General features: G+C 51.8%; 3 protein-coding genes across 3 annotated transcripts; 2 read left to right on the top strand and 1 right to left on the bottom strand.

Moving 5' to 3' along the window:
* Positions 1-2,862: 2,862 nt before the first annotated feature.
* Positions 2,863-6,954, top strand: RhiXN_10695 (exportin-2; the record flags this gene model as incomplete). Its single annotated transcript, XM_043330511.1, has 12 exons — positions 2,863-3,549; positions 3,604-3,708; positions 3,834-4,004; positions 4,093-4,530; positions 4,585-4,731; positions 4,803-4,936; positions 5,040-5,155; positions 5,215-5,371; positions 5,421-5,512; positions 5,560-5,902; positions 5,985-6,113; positions 6,336-6,954. The coding sequence occupies 12 exons, from the start codon at positions 2,863-2,865 to the stop codon at positions 6,952-6,954; spliced, it is 3,138 nt and encodes a 1,045-aa protein (XP_043185856.1).
* Positions 6,955-7,311: 357 nt separating this feature from the next.
* RhiXN_10694 (uncharacterized protein) lies at positions 7,312-10,106 on the bottom strand (the record flags this gene model as incomplete). The annotated part of the gene is made up of 4 exons (XM_043330510.1): positions 7,312-7,993; positions 8,047-8,280; positions 8,333-8,749; positions 8,800-10,106. 4 exons carry the CDS (start codon positions 10,104-10,106, stop codon positions 7,312-7,314), a joined length of 2,640 nt encoding a protein of 879 aa, XP_043185855.1.
* An 81-nt stretch (positions 10,107-10,187) lies between these two features.
* RhiXN_10693 (uncharacterized protein) lies at positions 10,188-11,057 on the top strand (the record flags this gene model as incomplete). Its single annotated transcript, XM_043330509.1, has 1 exon — positions 10,188-11,057. The coding sequence occupies one exon, from the start codon at positions 10,188-10,190 to the stop codon at positions 11,055-11,057; it is 870 nt and encodes a 289-aa protein (XP_043185854.1).
* Positions 11,058-12,385: the final 1,328 nt, after the last annotated feature.

Raw genomic sequence — 12,385 nt, 5'->3', positions numbered from 1 at the left:
TGCCAGACCATTTCTGAGGATCTGTTACCGATTGATTCACCTTCTCTTACAGGATTTTAATGACAGAACAAGCTGCCACGGAGATTTGATACACGGAGAGGGCACCTTCAGCTGTGTCTGCTCGTAATGACTTGGGCATATTATAATCCACGCCTGTGTATTAACCGAGCCCCAGAGACCAATAATAACCGACTACTCTTATTGAAACAAATTTGTGGTCTTGATCTCGAACATTCCTTGGCCAGAATATCATGCTGCAAGCAAATAAAAAAATAGATATAATAAGGTCGAGGTTGTATAAATTTCGGACTAAACAGTTGAAGAGTAAGTATAATGGCTTCGACAAGATTTGTTATGAATATTGCTCCAAAGCCCTTTGCGGTAATCCGCTAACTTGCACTAGTTTACGAGAGCCATGCAACATATGACTCTCCTCTCCTGCCCTTCGGCATCGCCATGAGCTCTTGTGGTACCTGCACCATGGCGCAAGTCGTGTCCCTGCTGTTTTCGTTCTGAGTCGCGCCGCTATTGCCTGCCTTTTTGTGGTCTCTCTCGCCTTGCGCCTCGTTATCTTGTGCCTCATATAGTGTCCCTGAACCGGTTCTGTGAGTGACTTGACTAGATTACACGCAAGTCCCGTTGTTTAATTTACGGACGTGTATTTTTTAAATAAAAAATAAAAATGAAAATAACAATCCAATACGGTGCTTGAGCTCACGCCTGAGTTTTGCGGACTGAACCAGTTGCGATGCATCAACTTGCAATTGAAAAGAAACGGTGCAATAATGAAACTCGTGGATAAAAATCGGAGCTATATGCTCGCGTAGTAAGGTTCGACTTAGAGCTACTGAACTATTTTCACAGGCATGGAGTTTCCTTTGATATCGATGCTCTGTAAGGGTTACGCGATCACTGTAGGCCTAGCTCTGGTGTATGCGTTACCCTTACGATATATCGTTACCCCTCTTAGCGTTACTCTTGTACCCGGTGCTCTGTTCAGACTGATTGCTAACTATATACGTTCGTTTGGTTTCTTCTGTTTACGCATGTATCGACCAGGGTACCTTATAAGGTCCCGGGGACTTCGACCCCACTCCCCCTGTCTTTACTTTTAACATCAATATCGAGTGTGTGTTACGACTTGTTATTTAGGCGACGCCGTCGCCGACCGAGTCACATATATACATCCGATAAGTAGAGACCTTATATGCTCAAAGTTTATATGGCTATGCATAAACATTAACGAAGGTCATGGGACTGGATTTAATGTTTCACATTTATACATTGAAGTATTAGGTCGCGAAGAAATCGACCAAGGAAAACAAATGTTTCATATCATTGATTCAACGGATGGTATATCGTTAGCGGTACAAGCTCAGCATTTCAAAGTCGTGCTCTGATTTTTTAGCAACTAGGCCCACGTCTTGTGCCTAATGAAGAGTTGAATCCATGTTGAATGGGTGCCTGCGCTCCATGTGATTTTTGCACTAGTTGAATCCTATGAATCTAATGCCGGCCACTGCCGCGTTCTCATTGTTCACAAATATGATTTTCGAATTCTTCGTAGCTTCGAACACCAGGTCTTGTTTGTGAAAAAGACCCATCGCTTCTGGATACCCTTGGACACGCATACAGGTAGGCCAGTATCAATGTTTCGTCCGAGGTCCACGCTACCAGTGTATACTACCATAATTGTGCTTACGACGAGCCCTGTCCTAGATTGAGCGTAAGACTTCCCGTGGACGGCTCGTATTGAAAGGTCGCTTCCAGCAGCTCCTACTTCATTCTCCACTCCCATAACTATACACGAAGCTTGAGCACCATTGTTACTCATGGTTCCTCGGCCTATCCGTGCATCAATCTCCTTCAATTCAATAAGCATTCCCAGTAGAGTTCCCAGTTGATAGCTATCACTATCATCCCTATTAGTAGTAAGACCCTCGATTTTGATTTCATAGAGTTTCTGGGAAATCGAAAAACTTCCAGCCACGTTGTGATGATAGGTGAGGGAAAGTATATCAGGAGACTGTAAGTTTCTCAGGAAGCGACCAAAGACCGGGTGATACAAAGCTATCGGAGGGCCAACGTGGTTTGCAGCATTCCCGTGGAGGATGAAGGTGACCAGATTCAACTAATTTTTACAAGATTAAGTATACTCTGTCCCTCGGGACGCTCTGAACTCGCCAATCGTTTTTAGATAGCTTATTCGCGCTAAAATAGCAGTGAATAAACTGGTATGTTAAAGTTTTGTAGGATTTAGCATTTGTTGAACTTGGCGAGCGAATTATTCATGTCTTTCTTATTCGGCTTCTTGTTGTATGGCTGAATAGGAGACACGAGTGTTAGACCCAGTGGCTGAGATTGTGTCACTTGAAGGTTGAGCAATAATATGGATTTATCCCTCGGCGGGGGTCCGATCTGATCATGAGGGCCAAATAGACCTGACTCGAGGGCCACCCTTGAGTGGCTGATTCCATAGAAACGAATCAAATCGCCCCCAGGTTTGTCGAATACGAACAGATCGAGGGCACCCGTATCCCGGCGTATGCGCGCCTTGTATGTTTGCTTGATGACTTGGAGATGGCCGAAATAGGTGCTTCGAGCCACTACTATCACGAAGTACTGGAGGAGGAGGATCTCCATGTACAAGAACTATAAGGGCATGTCCTCATTCGGTTGGCGGTCATGGATTCCTCTTTATGGCCAAACCAAACAGGGCGCTTCATTGTTGATCACGTGGCTCAACGCGTATCCTTTAATTTACCCTCAACTCTCTACAGAAGACACCTCGTGTTTCTCTCTTGGTCTCATCACCAGTCACGAATCGAACTCTCGAAATAGAATAATATTCAATCTGAGAGGATGTCAGTTTCTGATCTTCTTCTCGCCTCGCTAAATCCTGCGACGCGACTTGCCGCGGAAAAACAGCTAGACGAAGCGTCGAAACAACCTGGATTTCTGTCACATCTGTTGTCTCTGCCCTTGAACAAATCGAATCCTCCAGAAGTACGAACTGCAGCCAGTATTTATTTCAAGAATACAGTCAAGAGGCGATGGTCCCCCGACGAAGAAGACTTTCCTATCAATGATACCGACAAAGGCGCGGTCAGGGCGGAACTGGTTCCTGCTATGCTCGCTCTCTCCAAGTCTGGCGCAGACAAGAGTGATCGATTGGCAAGACCCCAGCTAGCTGAGAGTTTGGCAATAGTTGCTGGCGAGGACTACCCTGATCGTTGGCCAACGCTCATGGAACAATTGACTTCCTCTTTCTCCGAAACTGACTACAACGTCAACGTCGGTGTGCTTGAAGCCGCCCATGCAGTCTGTGCCCCATGGAAATCTCAGGTTCGGAGCGACAGGCTATTTTCTACCATCAATGCCGTGGTGGGCGTACTTGGAACACCACTTTTGGGCATGTTTAGGCACGTCACAGGCATCTTGCTTGGAGGTGGCGCCACAGGCTTGCCAGAAGAGCAGCATAGGGTTTTAGCTCAAACGCTACATCTGCTGTTGTGTCTTTATGAAGACTTGGTAGACCAAGATATTCCGGTGAGTCCAGTGACAGCGAATCAAAATAGCAATTAAAGGGGGTCTTTTTCTTAGCCCGTGTTTGAAGACTCGGTTCCAGAATTCTTTGGAGTTAGTGGAGGAGATGACGGCTTGTTTTTGAAGATTTTGGCATGGAATCCGGAGGCGCTTAAAGGAGATGTGAGCTTGTCTACACTTAATGTCTGCACCTGCATGACCTGACGATCATCCTAAAATCTTATGCTATTCCATGCACAAACTCGACTGACAACTACAACTCGGACCAACCTACTTTCTGCATTTAGCCCGAGGAACCAACCCCCACGCCCGTTCACAATGCTCATCAAGTCATTTTCGAAATCGCAGAACTCTTTGTGCTCAAATATAATGAACTCTTCGAAACACGTATGCCTGCATTCGTACAGGCCGTGTGGGAGATGGTTGGAAGAATGGGTCCGGAGGTCAGGGAGGATGGTGTACGTTATCTTTGTTACCCCATTTGCTTTTATTGGTCCAGACCAACCACTCTCACAAGGCACTACAGAACACTAATCCTCTTTTCAGGTCTTCGCCCAATCTGTCCGCTTCCTCTCAGTCACAGTCAAGTCCGGTCTTCATACTCAGCTCTTCTCCCAAGAATCCACCCTCCAAGGCCTCTTCACGCGCATTGTCTTGCCATCTGTTCCCCTTCGCCAGCATGAAGTAGAGCAATTCGAGGATGATCCTCTCGAGTACATCCGTCGCGACTTGGGCTCCGGTTCCGCCGCTAGCGCTGGTTCAGGTGCCGTGGAAGTGACGGGAAGGCGAGGTGCCGCAACGGATTTGCTACGTGCGCTGATGGGTGTAGGCCTCGAGGCTCAGATCACCGCTATGGTGAACCAGGCTGTTGAGACTCTTGTCGCCAAGTACAAATCTGGTGAAGGAGGGGAGGAGGCTTGGATGCACAAGGATACGGGAGTTTATTTGTTGAGTGCCGTAGCGGCAAGGGGAAGTACTATGCAAGTGAGTCTACGAGCTTCTCGCTGCTAGCTTGGTCTGACATATGATGCCGAATAGCACGGTGTGACAAGCACCAACATCCATGTCAACGTCGTACAGTTCTTCCTCGACCACGTTGCCGGCGATTTGCAAGCCCCGGCTGGGAGCATCCACCCAATTCTGCAGGTCGATGCGATTCGATTTGTGCACATGTTCAGGAATCAGGTGGGTTTCCTGTAATTTGTGTATCCACCCCGTTGACGACCTTGTTCCATCGTGATTCTCCCGCTTAATAGTTCACGAAGGAGCAACTGCTCCCTGTCTTGCGCCTCCTTGTTACCCACCTTTCCTCCAAAGATTATGTCTGTTCGGCCTATGCAGCCATCGCGATCGAGAGAATTTTATTCATCAAGAATGGAGGAAAGCTTCTGTACGTCCCTGTGCTTGGTAGGATCCTGGATGGAAGTTGATATGCAACATTTGCTCGGTTCTTTGGTTGCAACGCGTCTGATTCACGCCTTGGATGTGAATAGCTTTGCCCAAGCTGACATTCACGACTTTGCCAACGATATCTTGTCGGCGCTATTTACTGTGATCGAGAGCGGAGGGACACCCCAGAAGATTGCAGAGAATGATTATTTAATGAAATGTACGTCCAAACCTGTATTTCCAGATGCGAGTTTCGAATAGTGACGTTGCGTTTGGTAGGTATTATGCGCGTAATTCTCACTGCTCGACAGACCCTCACACCCAATTACCTCACGGTCCTGACGAAATTGGTCAACATCCTCGGCGCGATTAGCCAGAACCCAAGCAACCCGAACTTTAACCAATATACGTTCGAGAGTATATCTGCCCTTATGCGGTGAGTTTTGCTTTCTTGGATAGCCGGTATGTACTGACAGTGTTGTTAGGTTCGTATGTTCGAGTAACCCTCAGCTCGTGGAACAATTCGAAGGGCAGCTCTTCGGCCCATTTACGGTTATCATACAGCAAGACGTAGATCGTAAGCTCTTCGAATTCGCTTGTGATCTTCCGACTCACCTTTGTTAGAATTCATTCCCTACGTCTTCCAAATTCTCGCGCAGATGCTCGAAATTCACACCAACACGGTCCCACCCGCATACAGCTCGCTGGTTGGCATCCTCTTTACCCCTGCCGTTTGGCAACAACGCGGAAATGTTCCTGCCCTTGTGCGTCTGATCAAGGCATTCATCTCCAAGGATCCCAATAGCGTGGACGTCCGAACGGTACTCGCAGTTGTTCAACAGCGTCTGATTCCTTCCCGAGTAAACGATGTCTATGGGTTTGAACTCTTGGAGATCCTTCTCGCTAACCTTCCGGTTGAGACCCTCGGGCCCTTGTTCAACGGGATCTTGGTCACTGTTATGACGCGGTGAGTGGATTTTGAGTTCCGCGAGGGCACTTGGTGAAACCTTGCACCGTTATGAGGCTTGAATCTAATTCCTAACGCGCAGACTCCAAGCGAACAAGACACCCGCATTTTCATACGGGTTTATGCACTTTGCGTGCGCCGCGATGGCGTCTCGTGCCGAAGGCATGGGACCCGATTTTTTCATCGGCGCTGTTGAAAGCGTTCAACCAGGGTACGTCGCATACCATATCTATTTCGTCCAGTTCCGCCCAGGCGCCAGGGTCGTATTCTGCCGGGATCCGGCTTCAATCGCACCGACCCTGTTTGGACCGAATGGCTTGGGATCCCTTGCGTGCCTTGGGCGGGCGTCTGGCTCCTGCAGGGCTGACTTTGATCCCCTGAACCAACATGATTGATCGTGCATGCTGACCAAGAATTGTGCGAACGATTACAGACTATGGACCCAGCTGCTGACTCATGTCATCCTGCCCGAAGTCCCGCGTACTCAACTTCGCGACCAAAAAGTGGTCTCGGTCGGACTGACGCGGTTATTGGTACAGAGCCAGCATAGCGTGCAAGCCCCGCTGCGAACGTGTGGTGAGTTGCCTTCTAGTTTAAACCCGTCGGATATGACGAATGATGCGATGTTATTCCCTCGTGTGCCACGCGACCATCCAACCTTCTTGTCCCGATACGAATCTACATTGATGCTTCGTGATGTTCATTGGGGGCGTATTTTGTGCAGGCCGCGTGTTCTCGAAGCTATATTGGGACTGTACACTTCGCCCGCAGCGCTCGCCAAGTCGAGCACCGAGTCGGCCACGGGCGATGATGTGGTCACAGCCATCGACTATGAAGAAGCCGGGGCCGGGTACCAGGCTGGGTACTCGCGTCTCGCCGCATCCGAGGGGGGCAAGACGGACCTTGCGTCGTATGTGCAAGACCCAAGGCAGTACCTCGTCGAGCAGCTCGGTGCGGCGCTCCAGGACTCGAGCAAGCCCATCAGGCAGCTTCTCGCCCAGGTCGAGCCGGACAAGCTGAACCAGCTGACGACGGCGGGGCTGACGATCTAGTAACAATAAACTCGCACCACAAGAATGTATCTAGTAAATGACGATGTTCAGATTGGCATAAATTGTACGGATAGCATCCAGCAAGGACAGACAAGAGGGAAGAGACCAAGAGTGCAAGCAAGCGTAGACTAAGCATGATGGAAGAAAATGAAAATAGACATGAAGTAGGAATAGACATGAACGCAAGCGAGCGGTGAGGGTATGAACAAAAACAAAACAAGAACAGAAAACGTGTAATCGTACAGTACAAATAGGAGAGCGAGTGAGCGGTCGAGTAAAAAAAAAGAGGCAACTGAAAACAAGCCGAAAAACACTAATAAAATAATCTAAAACAATTGTTGAATAAAAAGAATTGGATTATGACCCGGAGAGGCGCCGTGTGGTCTCGAGAGAAGACTGAGACTGGCGCAACGCTTCGGGTGCAGAGAGACGTGTCCCAGCGGCGGGAGGACGAGCGCTGAACCGAGGAGCGGGCATCATGCTTCGCTGCGAGGTGACCGACGACCTGGACTGGGTCGAGACGCGCGAAGCCGAGACGGACGACTTGGGCGAATGTCCCTGGGACGCACTCTGGGACGAAGTCGACGAGGTGGTGCGTGACCTGAGCAAGGACACACTGCCCGCGCTCGGAGCCAAACTGTACGGATTCGCACTCGGACTGCGCAACATGCTGCTCGAGGGTGCTTTTCGCAGAGCGGGGCTGGGCTGTCCGCGCCAGCTGGTAGCGGTCGGAGGCATCGGAAAATCGAGCTTGCCAAACTCGTCCACGGCTGCTGCGCCCGGTAGCGAACTGGGCGTCAGGGGCAGCGTATGCGAATAGCTCGACGGCGGGAGGGACATGGGCGGATGCGCGGGCGTGCGCGGGTTCGAGGCGCTGGACACGCTCGAGCTCTCGAGGTTGGAGTAGGTGGAGCGGCGAGAGAGGGGCATGTGGGTGTATGATTGTCTGGACAGCTGCGAGGGCGGTCGCGATTGGGTCTTGGCGAGGAGAACCGAGGAGAGGCGGCGGCGGAGAGGAGACGGCGCGTCTTCATCCTCGCTATAGCGGTTGTTAGTACTGGGCCGAAAAAATAGGCAAAAAAGGGGACCCACCTGTCGCTCCACCCGAGTCCCGTCGTCAACCCGACTCCGTCTCGTAAATTCTGGCCATCTCGATGGCGGACTTTACGCCTCGCCTCGGCTTTCCAGACCTTTTCGCCCTTTGCACGGAGGGCTTCCCCCCGTGCACTCAGCTTGCCATTGACCGTAGCAACGGGCGCAGACTCGATGGCCTCGGTGATAATAGTCGAACGAGGGGAGAGCAGCCCAGCTCGAAGCATCATATGTCTACAGATTCGTGAGTTACGGAATACAAGAATCTTTGCACACGGTTACTCACGGCAACGGCGTACTCAAATCCAAATCGCTGTCGCTATCCTCCGAATCGTACTGTTCTCCAAAAAACACCTCGGGTCCAGCACCTTGAACATCAAACCCAGCCGAACTGGCGGTCGCAGCGTAACCATGGGACATTCCGGCCGACGAACTCGACCGGGACGGGACGCTCGCGAGCGAACCCGAACGCGAGGGCACGGGCCTCCTGAACGAGGACGGTGGGGCAGGCCCGGCGAGTCGTCGACCGGTCGTGGATGACGAGGCGACGGAGCCTATGCTCAGTTTTCGTGTGGGACGAGGGGTCGTGCGGAGAATATATGCGATATCGGGGGACGCTGGACGGTTGAGCTCTGGCGATGTAGGAGCGCTGGGGGAAGCGGCGCAAGCGATGTTAGGCCTGGGTGTCGTCTGGGATTCCAAACTGGGTCGAATAGGGGGGACATCAACATCCCCGTGGTCATGTGAACCGACGGCCTCGGTGCTGGATCTCGGACTGGGTGGAGCCAGGTCTGAATGAATACGAGCGCGTGCGCCAGGCCGTTGTCGCGTCGGCTGGATAGGGGAAGGAGACGCAGACCTGGAGCTAGATCGAGTGGGACCGCCAGGTCGGTGGATAGGGGCAAGACACCAGACTCGCGATAAGAAGGCGGAAAGATGCTCGATTCGCGATAGGCAGCTTCAAGTGGATACGAAGCACTGTCCCTATAGTCCTTGAGAAGGTCAGGAATGGGACTAGGACTGGGACTCCGACTGGGGATGCGCAAGCTGAGACCAAGGCTGCCTTTGAGCTTGAGCTGTTTTGGTGGAGACATGGGGGTAAGAAGGGTATTTGTCGTGGGTGGGGAAACAGGCGTAATTAGAGAAGTTGTGCTGGCTGTGGTTGCGCTGGAAAGCGAGCCGAGACGGGAGGTTCGTGTTTCAAACTCTTTGGAGGGCTTGATGGTGGCCTCGGATGGGAGGGTGGATATGGTATTCGAACTGAGACTCGAGGCCGATGTGAGAGAGGACATGGAGGTGAACGAGTCGGATGCTAGTCCCAGGCCGAGTCCAAGCATGTTGTTCGGGGGCGGTGCCTCGCGACGCATGGGGACCGACAGCGCAAGCGGTGTTTCCGAGTCTTCTCTGAGCGGAGGGGGCACACCGCGCAAACCGGGCGAGACGGGAGCCGAGTTGGGGACAGAATATCCGCTGATTCCAACTCGACCATAGTCCGAGGGCAGCCTGACTCCATCGCTCTGGCGACTCAATCTCCGCAAGAGCTTCTCTGCGCGGAGAGAAGGACTGGAAACAGTCAGAGAGTCGGTGGGAGAGGTCGGTTCTGCCGGACCACTGCCGAGACTGATCCGACTCAATCGCCGCATACTGCGCTCGAGCGAGGCAATGTCCTGTGTCTCGTTTTTGGACTGTCTGCGGCGCTCCTTGGCTGCGACGGCGCGGAGCAGCAGGGGGTCTATGGGGTCGTCTCGGGGTGGCAGGGGGGGCAGTGGGCCGGCAGGAGGGGGACCGGGGGCAGGGCGGGCGTTGGGGGGTTGGGTCGAGTCAAGGTTGGCAGAGAGGCGGGCGGGACTGCGTGGTGGGCGAGCAATCTGTGGTTTGGGGGGAACAATGATATTCGAAGGCGGCGACTTGACTCGCTTGCTGATCGACAGCGGAGCAATGGCTGCTGACGGATCCGAGGGCGAGCGGCGGGGCGGAGAGACACGCTCGAGAGTCATGCCTGGCGCAGTGGGTGCAGCGCGGTAGTACTCGACCTCCTTCGTCTGGTGTTGCGGTGACATGGGTATTGGTGGAAGTGTGTCCGGTGGTCGCGGGAATCCAAGGGCTAGCGGTCGTCGTCGACAGCCAGTACCAACAGTGCGATGTCCGTGTCTGTCCATCCCCACCGTACTCAGCATCCTGTCCCTCTGATCTCCCCGGATCGAAAACTGAAAAATTCAACTCACCTACTCGTATCTCCTCCTCTATATCTCACCACTGACCATTGTCCGGACGTGGTTCGCACAAACCTCCCTCCCACTCGTAAACAATTCAACCAGCACCCTGACCTGCCCCCTGAGCTTCATTATCCTCTATTCGGGTCTAGCGCCGTCAACTTGAGCATTGCAAATCACAGGCTTCCTATCGTGCTTTTCCCAAACCTTCCTCCTCCGGTCCGCCAGAGTGCCATATCTGGTCCCTCATTATCTGCTACATGGAAGGTCTGGCCCTGCAACTGGGAGTCTCCCATCACTCCCCATCATGACGACAGACATACTCGCTCTCGCTGCTCATTTTCTTGCTTTTCGCCCCCAATAATCTATATCGATAGTATTCGTTCTGGCCACCCACCCCCATCTGTCAATCACAGCCCTCAATTCTTCCCGAAACTCCGAACCACATCATCCCTCGATCCCCGTCAAATTCAAAACAATTCTTCAATTTATGTGATAGGGGACGTCGTCTGGACAATTCCTTTCTCGCTCTCACTATCCAGTATGCTGTCGGCGCTCTGCGAGGCCCGGTCGTATCGCTTGGCTGTGAGCCCGTTTGCGCCACCCACTGCCTCCACCGCAGCGCATACAACGCGTCCATGTTCCTCGCGCGTCCACGTTCCTCACGCGTCCCATCACCTCGACCACGCAGGTCCTGGATCAAACTTTCCCCTCATTCACCACGAACCCACTGTCGAGAAACAAGAAACACACTTCCCGCATTCAGTTTTCCACAGGGAGACTCAATGTCCGGTCTAGGCTTGATTAGGTCAACAACTCCCGATCGGGAAAATGATATAAGGACATGTCAGTAGTGCCAATTTATACCCAAGGACAAATGTCTGAATAAGTGTGCCACATCACGGATATCAGATGATCCACCCTCTTCGCTCGTATACCTGTGGCAAACCCGTGTGCGATTTCGAATGTACCTGCATATTGCGCGTTAAAGTTCGTAAATGAGTGGGCGTAGGTCCGTCTGTGGCTGCGCTGGTTCGTATCACAAGCTTGCAGAGAACCGTAAATCTGATCGATGCGCGTCGTGATGTACGAAACGGCGTTATTCACTCGCGAGTGGTTAGAGCAAACCGCGCTCAATAGGATCGAAATAACCTGGTAGGCTGAAGGAGACCACGTTAGAGACGATCAGTCGATCTTTTCAATCGCTAATAAATTGTACCTGCCTCGTCCCACCAGAGCCTAATCGAACCGCCGGGTGTATGCGCCCAACCCCACGGCGCCACACTCAAAGATCGACGTCCAGACTGGTCCCGAGTTGGTTCCGGAGTCGAGAAAAAAACGCCCTATGCGCGGATTATTACCTATTATTACTATACGCCCACGCCATGAAAGTTTTAGTTTAGCCGGGTCGAACATCATCCGCGCGCGCGCGCTCGTACTTCTTTCCTAGCACCAACAGTACGCGGTTCGTATACAAATGCTCGACCCTCATTTACGCAGTATTATCGAATGATGACATATAAGCCCACACCTACAGGCTGAACCATCGACGTTCTAGCGTAGCCACTGTGAGCTGGGACCCCAGTTGGTTCGCTCCACGCAGGGCTAAACTATACACAGCGCGAGACCACATCAGAATTCCAGGAACGCTACAATGGATGACTAAGGCCTGCGTAGGGCATTTGATATCAGCTAGGAGGACGGTATACAATAATATAAGGCCCATATAACCCTAGGTTTGTATACTGAAGCTTATTACAACCCTCAATTGAACTCTCAGTTCGCCACAGGCTCCCAGGTAGATAATCATATATCTTTCTGAGAGCGAAAAAGTTAAAGAAGGATGCACGGAAGAACGAGTCCAATTCACTATGACGAGGCACATGTGTAATCATCATTTAATGAAACAATTAAGAACCCAAAATTTGATGATATTAAATCACCGATGGGGAAGTCATTGTCCACGGAGTACTACTAGCAGGGTAGCCAACCAGTGAAACCAACACCGATGAAACCTGGGCACAACCCCGTAAGCGAGCAGAGAGGGAAACAACGCCAGAACTCGACTGCACATATGCGGCTGGGAGCGGGCACAGGTAATATATATACGTTGAAAATCCCACGAC

The sequence above is a fragment of the Rhizoctonia solani genome, chromosome 14 (assembly GCF_016906535.1).
Source record: "Rhizoctonia solani chromosome 14, complete sequence".
NCBI classification, from domain to species: domain Eukaryota; kingdom Fungi; phylum Basidiomycota; class Agaricomycetes; order Cantharellales; family Ceratobasidiaceae; genus Rhizoctonia; species Rhizoctonia solani.
The sequence above is the reverse complement of the archived record's forward strand: the minus strand, read 5'-3'. Positions and strand labels throughout refer to the sequence as shown.